The sequence below is a fragment of the Homalodisca vitripennis genome, chromosome 2 (genome assembly GCF_021130785.1).
Source record: "Homalodisca vitripennis isolate AUS2020 chromosome 2, UT_GWSS_2.1, whole genome shotgun sequence".
Classification (NCBI taxonomy): domain Eukaryota; kingdom Metazoa; phylum Arthropoda; class Insecta; order Hemiptera; family Cicadellidae; genus Homalodisca; species Homalodisca vitripennis.
Genome location: NC_060208.1, coordinates 7,294,484 through 7,308,214, shown reverse-complemented (window position 1 = coordinate 7,308,214; position 13,731 = coordinate 7,294,484). Strand labels below are relative to the sequence as shown.

Below are 13,731 nucleotides of genomic sequence, written 5' to 3'. Positions count from 1 at the left end.
CTCTTGGTTTCAAGGGTTTTTGATTTTCTTTTTTTGGAGCCGTTTACTGAGACTGATTGAGTGGTACTCAACATCACTATTGTGTGTGTACTTATAATACATGACATAAGGATGACTTTGTCTTACACATTAAAACTTCTGATCTTTAACCATTCAACTTTCTCTCCGTCACACTCTTTTCTGTTTGTAAGAGCTGCGCAAACTTGATCAGTAGTTATCAAATCTGTTTCCTTTATAGTAATGACTTTCAAATGCTTGCTTCTTTGACCTACATCCCTTTATTATTTCAGCAAGCTGTTGTGGGACATAAATGTATTCGTGTCTTCTCATGCTTTTTTCTATGTGACCAAAATCCGTGTCGTTTGGCAAAAAACTGTGGCCTGCATGGGAAATTTTTGCTCAATTTCTTTAATGTTGTTTAAAAGGGTTTTGCACTAGTCGCATGAGTAGGGATACCATTTTGAAATTCCTATTCTGGCCACCACATGAGTCGCACCACGACACAATCTTTTCTTTTGTAGGATGGTCAGAAATGTATTTCAAAAGGCAGGATCCAATTTCATCTGGTCCCCTTCCTCCTTGACATTCATTCCAAAGGTGCATTGTTCCTTTGACGAGGCACAGTCATGAACGCCTAAATTATAAAACGGACAATTGCCTCTTATAATATGCTATTCCTGTAGGAACCTTTGGCAATGAGAATGTCTTCTGTAAATCAAAAGTTAAAACGGTGCATTCGCCGTTTTTAGCAAATTGCATGTCCCGCTTCATTTCATCTCTTGCTGCATTTACTTTTCTATGGTGAAGCTCAGTATTGGCCAACACTTGATTGAGTTTCAATTTTTTTTCTGCAGAGTCTAGTTCACTCTCAATCGCTTTCTTCTGGACATTATATGAATCGCACACTTTACAGGTGTCCTTATGAGGTGTCTTAAAACCTAAATTGAAGTCTTTGTAAAAGATTTTTTTCATACATTGACTGAGACACAGTCTGATCTTTAACATTATCAGCTTTCCATTTTTTGGGCATATAAACCTATACATTAGACTTAAATTTAATTCAGCCCCTAAATACTTTTTGTTTGGATTATCTTTGCGACTGTAATGGGCTAGTGTAGGCAGGAAAAGATGATATATGATTTTTAACAGAGTTAATTCGTTCATCTGATAGTTTGTTATGAGGCGTATGTTTTACCTCTTTTGTCTACAACCTCACCACGACTAACTTTCATCAGTGAGCGATGAATCTTCGCGCTATCTATTTTAAGTGTTTTTATAAACATACTTTTACAAATCCTGACATCAATATTTTGACATGGCAAATAATAGTAACGAGAGAATTCTCTCTTTGAATCATCAGAACCCTTTTTTTCAAAAGCATTTCGAACTTTAACAGACCTACCAATAATAGCAGTCTGTGTATCAAATGACCCTGAATTCCAAAAGAGATCAAAAAACTTTTTCCTTTCATCAATATTAACTTTTTCAGCGCATTTCATTCTACATTTACAGTCAAACGGTTCAAATATTTTTACTTGCAAACAGGAATACCACTAGTACTCTCATAAGCTTTTCCTGAGTTTCGATTTATCTTTCTAATATTTTTTTTCCACTTAGCTGGATCTCCGTAGTTTCTCTTTCTTCTCTTCTTCTCGGGTGGGTTTTCTTCTGTTGCTACGAGTGTTTCCTGTCTCATTTCTGATCCATCTGCCCCAACATCTTTTCCATCCTTCTTCTTCTTCTTCTTCCTTTTTTGCTTATAGAACCACATGGGACATCATCTGCAACATTAATGCCAATATAAAGCATGTACAAAGCCAACAATATATAAAATAGTCCTATTTTATTTAAAGTATGGTGGTAAAAGGATTACTGTAGTAATAATGTACCAATATATACACACACAAAAAACAAAATAAGGTTTGTTTTATTAAAAAATGAATTAATTAATCTATTATCATTGTCTATAAGCTTTATAAAAATCCAGGGGCAAACAAACAATCAGCATTTTTACAAATCTCGTCTGCCAGAATGAACTAACATCATTTAAATATCTGAACACTGTATGCCAGAGTGAACTAACTCCAAAATCCCAGTTATGACAACAGATTAGTATATCGTGCATTGCAGATATCTGTTAACAACACTATTGAAAGGCTACAACATTAATATGTTACAAAAAACACAACCACAACAGCTGATATTATGGAGGGAATAGTTAGTTTCACTTTGGGCATAAGATGAAATGCTAATGTACACTAACCTATTGCATATAATTGAAATGACCTTAGATAATTAGTAAATGTGAAATATTACCTTCACTACTATCTTCAGCATGTTGAGGTGGGATGTACTCGTCGCCAGAATCTTCAAATAAGTCGGATAAACTGAAGTTTAAACTCACTATTTATTAAAGAAGAGGATGCACCATGAACCAACTCTAATGCGTCAGCCATGTTTTTCAGGAGTTAGTTCAGTCTGCCACACAAACAAAATCAAAATTCCCCGTATGGTAAAACAGAAAAATAAAATTTTCCCTCACAAACTCAGCTGTTTAATATGGTTCTCTCTGGCATGTGAATGTATTGTATTTTATAAAGTAAGAAATGACAATACCGGAAAAACATTGAAATTGGAGTTGGTTCAGTTTGGCATCAGACCATCCAAATATAGTTTATTGTTATTTTATTACTGGCTTATACTTATTAAACAGTATATGGAGAGTTTATTGTTTGTCAGATTAACATTTGTTGTGTTTAACTTTATTTTATAAACTATTACCTCATATTCATATTTGTTACATTGCCTATTGTATTATTGGTAGTCTTATATTGTTGTAATTATTCCTACATTCCCCCTATATTGCCCTATATTTTTCTGATATTTATTATTCAATATCTGGTTGTGTAGATAAATAGATTGCTTAAAAAGTATCGTCCCTGATACTGCTTTTGTATGTGCTTTCATTATTTTTCTCTTGTATGGGGTGAAACAAAACTCTATGCAAACATAAGATATTTTCCTTGGTTGAAACAAAAATCAAATGATCGAATGATCTATCTTTTTCCGTGTACCGTCTGTAAGTCTGACTGTGATATTAAATTTAAAAAATAACAACCTAAATTGAAAATAAACTTTACTAAACTATTTATATTAATAACATATATTAACATTATATTATAATATTATTATTATATATAATAATAACATATATACACACAGATAACAGATAAAAAATAGCTTAACACTGTACCTCAGAACCAGACTAGCGCAACTCACATGTCACTAATTTTACAGGAGAGCAATTGCTATGTGCTATCAATATATCAGTGTCATCTACGTTAGATGACAAAAACAGAAGTTCCTGGTGATGGGATATCTGCATTACCAGAGACAGCCAATTCTTGAAGACTATCCTCTTCTTCAGCAACTAGGCCTGAAAAATATGAAATTGTGAATTATCGGTTATAAATGTGGTATTATAAATTTAAAAAACTTGATTAACACAACCGCTGAAGATCATAATTAAAGTATATATAATTAGAAGTGTTTAAGTCATCACATTTTTAGGTCCAGTATGACACTAATGTATGAAAGCCTTGGTAGAATCATTTGTAAATTAGTATGACAAAACATTTGTTTTATTGAAATTTTATTCACATTTTGTACAACATAAAAAATTTGTCTCTACAAAAAGAAGGCCGAATGTCAAACTTGAGATTAAAATTGCAATATCAAGCATGGTTAAACTACATATTTTTAGCAGTTTGCAATCATCAAAGCAGCTTTAAAAATATGAATTAGTTGTATATGGCACCAAAATTAAGATAAATAATATACGTATGAATGTACTTGTAACACACTTAATCTGTAAGAACGAAAAAACACTCACTTCATGGGTAAGCTTAAGTATACAAATAGCTATTATTTGTGTAGTATGACAAAAAACAAGTCTACTATAATTTACAAAACTTTCCCATCATGGTGAATGGTTTTATAGTGGCTGCAATATAATAAATGACCATCAGTCGATTAACAGTATATCGACTATTCATTATAATCGTAGTATCGATATTCGTGATTATCTACCACAACCAAAATATCCTACCGGTAATTACATCATAGTTATTTCCAATTCACAGTCTAATTCAGCTGTAATATCTAAAATAATAACAGATGACAATGTTATTAATTTTAAATATTTATAATTCGAATGTTTATGTACTCAATAGTTTCGATATTGACTATCGATATACTGGTATTCGACGGGTGTGGTCGCTTATTATACTGCAGTCTTTTATAGTAGTGAGTTTAAAACATTCTTGATTGAACACTTACCTTGCGATGAAAAGGAGATATCATATGACTGAAAATCCTGGTTGGTAATACCATCATTCCAAACAATATTTTCATCAGTAGCGAATTCTTTATTACTTTCTGATTCGACTTCCATTATATATTCATTTTCATTGTTTGAGAAGAACAAAACGGATCAACTGCCTGCAAAATATATAAATTTATTGTATTTTTACGACCTTTCAGTGAAAAATAGGCTAATAGTATAATTATTGTTGTGGTATGCTTATAATTTAATTTTGTACGGATAGGCTCAGGCCACTTGAAAGTAACTTACACCAGTATTGTAAACAGATTTATCAATCTATACCAATTTGATTACCAATAAGTGTTTTAACCCTATAAGTGGTAGGGATGAAGTTGCTGGAGAGTTTTTAACAAGTTTTGGGACCCAGAGGTTTAACAAAAGAATAATACCAGTTGTTAGAAAAAAAATGAGGGCTAAGAGTTATAACAGTAAAAAAAATTGGTTTGCAACACAAGTAATTGTATAAGTATATTTTAACCAGGCTTACCTGTAATGATGTCAATGAGGGTGCAGGATTTGTGTCCATCGAAGACAAGCTTAAGACGTTTGTTTCATTGTTTTCTTTAGTAGTTTGTTCTGGTAATAATAGTAATTGCTGAGAATTATTTACATTGTCCTCCAAAGCTAATTGTAAAATAAGTTTCGCTCTGCTGCTCATGTTGATGAAAACTATAAGTTTAGGTTAGGGCATCAATTCATGTAAATTTCACATTCGACCAATTCAGCTGAGACATGCACAACTACTCTAGAAAATAAAACAGCTGTTTGTATCAACCATTCTAGCAACAATAAAGTTGAGCCAGAGTAGCGTAACTCCCCAGCTGGAGTTACCGCTCTGTACTTTTTAATTTTTGTGAGGACCATAACATATTAAGTGACCTTACGCTGTTCTGGTTCTTACATCCCTTTGGAATTAAGCTATTTCAAACACTCCTATTTCCTGCTAGGTTTTTTTTTAAGGAGTTACATTGTTATGGCTTTATAAAGCAGAAAAAAATATATACAGAATGCTCAAAACCAGAATATCGAAAAATTTGGAGTTACGCTAGTGTGGTTCTGACGTACAGAACATGTAATGTGTTAGTTGTTGAACTGTTACCTTATTGTGAAGAAACGAGATTGAGCATGCATGGTCGGACTAAACTTGAAATAAGTCAGTTATATTTATACGATCTAACAGAAGGTACCCTCCAACCAGAGGGAATAACAGGCAGGTCGCTGATCATAAACCCAAGAGCAAGTTTACTGATATCTCTCAACGTCTGTCTGTCCTAACAATATCTCGAAATTCTTGAAATTTTGCATCAAGTTTCATTTCTATATAGCAGCGTCGAGTTCGATTATAGTGCATATCACCCCAATCGATTTCGCTAAGCATTAGTAAACATTTTATATTTCTCTTTATGGGCAATCATCATGGTAATGAGAAAGTTTCAAAATAAATAAGTTTGTAAATAAAGTACAATAATATTACGCGTGTAGCGATAGATTTCCGTTCGATTGTTTCCTTAAAGACCACTTGTGTATAAATTCCAGAAAGATCAAATGTTGCACAAAACTACAAAGTCGTTTTACTTCGTTAACAAGTTCGTGATTAACTACAGTTACTGGGACATTTTATATACAGAAAGCCTAGATATGAGATCAGTGCAAATGTATGGCATTGTAAGTTTTAACGATGTATGAATGTTAGGTTTAGTGTTTAAAACAATTTAAACTGTTCAATTGTGATACAACTTAAATTGTGAAAAATTTGATACAGATGTTATTATTTGTATAATTGTAAAAGGTATGTGAAAAATGTGTTTATCTAAAACAAATCCCAATACATTTTGTAAATAACACACAAACTACCAGGCAATAGGTTTCTAAATAAATGTTTTCTTAGAAACATATAAAAACTAATTTATTTCATGAAACTTTAAATATAGATTATTTATTCTAAAGCCACTTTGACTCTTCCAATCTCTTTTTCTTCACTGATAGAACCGTCCGTCCATTTTGCTAACGCAAACACTCTCAGAGTTGTTCGTTCCTGGAACAATTTATATAATGTAATTTATGAGCAGTGAAGACATCTTTCGATCATTTATTAACGACCACAGCTCAAAAACGCTTCTTACTACACAAAAGAAGAACATGAAGTTGCTTTTTTTGTTCATTTATGAAAGCTTCCAAGTATCTCGTTAAAGTCAAAAGTTATTCCTACAAGACATTTATATGTTTAACGACGAACTGTCTCATTGACGATTTTTGCTCCAAAACAAAGACATCTTCCATAAAATATCCCGAGTAGATATTATGTATTTGTTCTTTTTTGTTTTCTCCTTATTATTACGTGGCCTCGCTATTGTTTCAAATCAGCACAAATGTTGTTCAGCTCAGCTAAGTGTAAAGTTCTGTTACATACATTTCACATTTAAAATTGTATTCACATTGATATTGATGTACCGTACTAATGTTAATATTATACGTTAGTCGCAAGTAGATAAGTAATATCACACGTGTTATCCTGGATACCGCTGAAATAAAAATCATTAGATGTAATTCGAAACTTGCTGAGAGATTACTGAATGCTGCTTGCGCTTCGATCAAGATACATGTTATATATGGTAAAGATAAAATCCAAAAGATCAGACTATGAACCTAGAATAGAACAGCATTTCCATTCAGCTATGGACCTAGAATAGAACAGCATTTCCATTCAGGTACGAACGTAGAATATAACAGCATTTCCATTCAGCTATGAACATATAATAGAACATAATTTCCATTAAGCTATCAACATAGTATAGAACAGCATTTCCATTCAGCTACGAACGTAGAATATAACAGCATTTCCATTCAGCTATGAACATATAATAGAACATAATTTCCATTAAGCTATTAACATAGTATAGAACAGCATTTCCATTCAGCTACGAACGTAGAATATAACAGCATTTCCATTCAGCTATGAACATATAATAGAACATAATTTCCATTAAGCTATTAACATAGTATAGAACAGCATTTCACTTCATATATAAACATAGAATAGAGCAGCATTTCCATTCAGCTATGAACTTATAATAGAACAGCACTTCCATTCAGCTATGGACCTAAAATATAACAACATTTCCATTAAACTATTAACTTAAAATATAACAGCATTTCCAGTCAGCTATGAACCTAGAATTGAACAGCATTTTCATTCAGCAATTCCAAGGTTTACATAAGTATTTTGTGTGTTATTTTTCAAAATAGAACAGTTTTCTACCCTAAAAGGTAAACAATAAAATCACGAAATACACTATAATGTAATAATATACGGAGTTACGAGCATAGCTGCTGGTATAATGATTTAAACTTAATAAATTGTAAGAGTATGCGCAATTGAAATTTTTGTAATATAACGTGAAAAATAGTATTTTAAAATGTTTATTTGAAAAAAATTAGTTTCAGCATTCAGAAACCAACAATATTTATTACAATGTATTTTTATTGTAGTTGTATAAAAATAAAAATCTATAAAGCCATTTGCACAACTTACAATAGTGTAAGAAAATAAACACCCAGTTTCTATAACAAAAATAACATAAGTTTTCAGATGTGATTCTTCAAACCTGTAGTTGGAAACAGGAAGACGATACAATACATTAGTATGTACGTATGCATATAGTATAATTTATAGTGTAAAATTACCAACTGATAACTTAGATGGTAAAATGTGTATTGCTTGATAAACAAATCAGACAGAGTTGATAGAGAAACTCAATAAATGTAGAATTGCCAACTAACAGTCTGTCAGCTATGATGGACAGATTACTTTTACACAACACAACAGACTGAACAGATAACGTATTCGGTAAAATAAACCATTGCGTAACAAACGAAGTGGGCAGAGTTGAGAGAGACTCAATAAGTGAAGAATTACCAACTAACGAGCTGTCAGCTGTGATAAACATATTGCTTTTACACAACACAGCAGACTCAACAGATAAATAGACGATAAAATGTACATTGCGTGACAAACGAAGCGGTCAGAGTTGAGAGAGACTCAATCAGTGTAGAATTACCAACTAACGAGCTGTCAGCTGTGATAAACATATTGCTTTTACACAACACAGCAGACTCAACAGATAAATAGACGATAACAATGTACATTGCGTGACAAACGAAGCGGTCAGAGTTGAGAGAGACTCAATAAGTGTAGACTTACCATCTACCGAGCTGTCAGCTGTGATGGTCAGATTACTTTTACACAACACAGCAGACTTAACAGATAACTTAGTCTGTAAAATACGTATTTCTTAAAAATCAAATCATGCAGTGTTAAGAGAGAGATAGAGAGCGAGAGAGACTCAATCAGTGTAGAATTACCAACTAACAGGCTTTCAGCTGTGATGGTCAGATTACTTTTACACACAACACAGCTGACTTTTTAACAGTAACCGTCTTGAGTTAGAGGGTAAAATATGCATTATACAATAAACGGACCATACATTTGTTGTTTAATTAAGGAATTTAGTAGTCTTTAGGAGATAAACTAGTAAAGATTTTTAGTTGATTTGTGTATTTTATTGTTAGTTTTGGTGTGAATACCTGAGATATATTACATCCTTATCCTATTTACTCACTCGCTTTGTGGGTGAAGGTATGGTGACCGGGAAAGGGACCACGTAGTAGCTGCCCTCAGGTATCGCGGTGACCGTACAGCTTCCGTTGATCTCCAGTTGCCCTTTGTACTTGATGCAGGTCTGAGCCCTGGTCACCACATCCCCGAACTTCGGCCAACGCAGAGTCAGCTGGAGGGAGTCCAACCCCAGGTGCGAGTCTGAGCCTGTAACTCAACTATGTAAACAATGGCTGTAAGCAACGTTTATGAAATGTGATTATTTTTTAATAAAATATCTTTATTTTATTTCGTTCATCACATTATATCCGATTTTACGGTAAGCCCGTACTCTGAGCGTAAATGTAATGTGCACCTGTTGAAACAATAAAACTATCTTTTCATCTAGACTACACTATATTTTATAGTAGGCCTATATTTGACTCAGAGTTAGTTTTGAGCTTCTTCATTTTTGTATCTCTTCAGAAGAAATGATTCTAGATTTCATGAGTCCAGTTTGTAACATCGTTAGATTTTAGACGCTGTACTAAGAGGAAGGCAAACTGGAGCTAAATTTAACATTCAGACAAAATCATCTATTCTCACAACAGTTACGTTAAATGTAATAGTGAGAAATACACAGTAATATAATGTATAAAAGTAAAATACTTATATAATAAAGGATATGAAAAGTTTCTTTGAGATAAATAAATACATTACATTTACAAAGTAAGAAGAGCCCCTACTTTGTATTATAAGATTCACCTTAGGTAAATGGAAAAGAAATTGGAGGTTTGCCAATTGCAGTCCTTGAGTAAAAATGTACAAAGTAGTTTCGACAGTTCCATTTTCCAAGGAGTACAACCCGCTTCAATAAATGTGACCTGAAAATATGTTGCTATTAATTATTAAACATTGTGAAAGTACCACTGTTATGTAACGGGAATTTTACAATATAAATCCATCGGTAAATTAAATTTGTTTGATATAAATCTTATTTTTTATGAGTGTATTTAAAAATATTTACGGTCTCTTACACACAAGTGGGATACTCGATATTCTTGTTAGTATCCAACTGTAGCCTGTGTTTGCTTGATGTGTAATTGTGATCCTCGTACTTGTGATTTGTGCTCGGGACTTGCATCCTGTGCAGTGACAACGCCTGGACTGGACTCCAAGCAGCTTTGGGTATATTTTAACCCTTTTGTTTCCCTTCATTCCTTTTTTATGTTCTTTATTTTTGTATATATTAATACCTCGCCCACTTGACGAAGAGGATAGATTCCAATCCTCGAAACGTTGTTTTAAACCTTTTTGTGGTTATAAGGATGGCAAATGTCCGAAATCGTGATATACTTTCACACAAGTGTGTGATCTAAAAATTATTTTTCTATTAAAACAAATTTAAAAGTTATCTTCGTCAATTATCACTACAACACGACCATGGGGACAAAACAGAAACAGAAAGTAACTGGAGTGAAAATAAGGACTCTTTATGTGCTGCAGGTCATGATGTTCCACGGTCGTGCCTCACAAACTTTTAATAAATTCCATGGTTTCATCCATACTCCACAATAAAGATAAGTGATTATAAAATTTAACTTTAACGACGTGTTCGATTAAATAAATGCGGTTATTAATGTATTTCTTTTGTTATCTTACTAACACGTAGGTCAAATTCATTATTTCATTCTATGCAACAAAGACAAACCCATAAGACGCAACCCATGAAGTATCTGGAAAAGTGCAATCAATAAAATAGAAAGAGTCACTGTTCATGATCCTGAAGTTGTCTTCTCTGCTAAATGTATTTACCACAGATATTGTATATGTGGTAAAGCTCTCAGATTACTCAACTTAAAACTCTTGAGCTTCAAAGAATGTTATCAATATTGAGACGTTGATTTACTTTAAGCAAGTCTTCTCTTTAATATTTATGACCGATTGTCCCTTTTCTGGCGTCCTCATCAATTTGATACCTTTCGTCCTAGTGTTTCATCCAAGCATGTGTACCTGTCGATTTCATTGAGGCTCCTCTTGGTCTTCTCTCCTCGTCTGCCAGGAAGTGACAGGCGAGTGCTTTGTTGTCTGGTACTCTTAACGGCATTGTCAACTACCAGAACTTCTTGCCACACTGATCTCGTGTATAAATGTTTATCTATTCTACCAACTTATTATTCTGCCATTAACACTGTATAAACTATGACATACACGTCTTTTTTGAAGGTTGCATCGACTTGCTGAACGACTATCGTTAGTATTCCTTTTGACTAACTAAAAATAATTCTCAAGTATTAGTATACTTTGGGGTTAATATTGTTGATTTTTCCTTTCATGTATGTATTATCTTTATATATTTATTTCTAGGTGCGTGTGTATGTCACTGAATTCCTCATAAACGGCTTTGATCGATTTGAATGATATTTTGTATGTGTTTCAGGTGGATTAAAAAATAGTTTAGACTTAAAATTCGGTCCAGCTTAAATTGTTTATTTAACTAAGTTTTTATTTATAAATTGTTGTTGGTTTTGGAATGTTTTTACAACGAATCCGGCATACTGCGCTACGGCACGTAATACAATATGAACTGATACTAAATAGATGTTAAAAATTAAGTTAATATTTATCAAAGAGGCAGAAACATTTATTTAGATTTAAATTCTAGAAAATATTAAATTATTGTAAAGTGCTTTGTCAGTGGTGTAATGCAAGAAGTATTTATTATCTCATTTTTAATTTAGATTGCACCAATGATTAATATACCATCTAATGCAATAGAATATTTAAACGCTGTTAGAAATAATATAGTTATTATTGTACGAAGCTATGAATGTTTGCACATAAATTAATCTAAACTGGTTAGCTCCCTTGACGCTGTGTATACCATTTTTACTGTCGTTAAGCTAAAGCTAATGGATAACATACTCTTCCCCTTATACCAGAAGTACATACCCTTAATCTAAGTTGGACTCCAAAACCAACAAATGTTATCTTTTTCTTGGTCAGTCCAGCTGCACAATTTAATTGTGGAACCGTAAATACATAAGACCGGAATTGAATTTAATCGACCGGAACAATTTGTGTGATGAATGACAAAACGACGGAAAGCAAAATTCATTAATAATGGATGAACGATGCTTTCCAATCATTGACGGACATGATATCGCGAAATATTCTACGTTGGATCTTCCTCTTCCTTGCCAACTTACCATCAATATTTAAAGTCGATACGAATGTGGCGGTCTCTCCCCGTTTCACGGGACACTTGAGGATATCGCCGTCCACCTGACACTGATCTCCGAGGGCAGTGCTCGCGAGTACCGGGCCACTTTTGATGGACTTGTCACCTGCAGTATATATGACGTCAGTAACCATAGGTGCTTTCAAAACGTAAAGTAAAAAAAAAATAGTAAAGAATGTCTTATTTTACCAGGCGAAGTTAGGGCTAAGAAGCCCTCTCTAACACTTAACCTGGGGACCAACGGCTTAAAGGTGACTTCCGAACCACCACCAATGGCCGGGCAGGCGGGCCGCTTGCAAGGACAGGATTGCTCAGCGGTCACCTATCCAAGCAGCGGCCACGCTCGACGTTGCTTGATCTGGTTATCTTGCGATAACCGCGAAAACGTCTACATATAGAACGCACATCAATAACAGGCTTATAATTATAGATCATATAATTAATATTCCTTTTGCTTTTATCCTGAAATAAGGTTGTATTCTCAAAGGAATGTAGTTTTCAAATAATTTATTTGATGTGTTTAAGAAGTATTTGCAAAATTTATTTTTATTATGTCATTTATGTTGGTAGATAATGTGAGGATAGGCTTTACAAGATACGATCACTCTAGTCTAATATATCAATAAATTCATATGGTTTATGTGCCTAGACATGACAAGACATGGTTTATGTCTTGAGCATATTGAAACCATATGTAGCAAATCTTAGCAATTATTAGAGGATTTCAAATAAAATGTCCTACATTCAGATAAATAATAAAGAGTACATTCATTAATTGCGTATAACTGAATATTAGTTTAGAATTAATCATACGCGTGGATTTAGATTGAATCTGGTTAAAACATTCATTCTTTAGAAAGGTAGACCTTCAGCAAATTAGGAAGGCATAAGGAATACTTTAAAAAGAGAAAAATAAAATCCTTTTCACCCAACTTTATTAGGATGTAAGTAGAGGATTACACATAACTTGCTTTGTTGTTTACCAACATGTTGGTAGGATGATCCAGTTATTGATGTAGGGATTCTGCTATAGATCCAAAATACTTTTGTATAGTACATTAATTAGAATAACATACATATGAATGATACTCGTCTGCGCTCATAATATTATTCTAATCTTTTTCGAATATAATTTCAGTATTAAAATTAAAATAATTCATCTAATAAGGTTAAGGTACTATGAAAATATAAAATACCAAAAGCATAACGAGTAAATAAAACCTGATTGTGTAAAAAGAATTTATACATCAAATTTCCTCCAATTTAGTATTAAATGTTTTTAGAACATGATAGGATTGTCAAAGATATAATTAGCTTGAACTTGATTAATTTTGCTTTTCAAGTTAGTCTTTGATATGCTAGAACTAAAATAAAACTATTTCACACATCTTAGTAGACTGTTTCACAAGTCTTAAGTTTTTTTACCTGCAGCAGTCTCAAAGGAGGAAAAAGCTGTGAAAGCTATTCCAAGAATGGTCCATTTGATCCACATCCCCTTTGATTTATCCTGCT

At 33.0% G+C, this 13,731-nt stretch overlaps 1 protein-coding gene across 1 annotated transcript; it reads right to left on the bottom strand.

Moving 5' to 3' along the window:
- Window positions 1–6,273: 6,273 nt before the first annotated feature.
- On the bottom strand, window positions 6,274–13,731 carry LOC124356190. The gene is made up of 4 exons (XM_046807374.1): window positions 13,645–13,731; window positions 12,188–12,325; window positions 9,004–9,206; window positions 6,274–6,419 (listed from the first exon to the last, which is right to left on the bottom strand). Exons 1-4 carry the CDS (start codon window positions 13,709–13,711, stop codon window positions 6,321–6,323), a joined length of 507 nt encoding a protein of 168 aa, XP_046663330.1. The 5' UTR covers window positions 13,712–13,731; the 3' UTR covers window positions 6,274–6,320.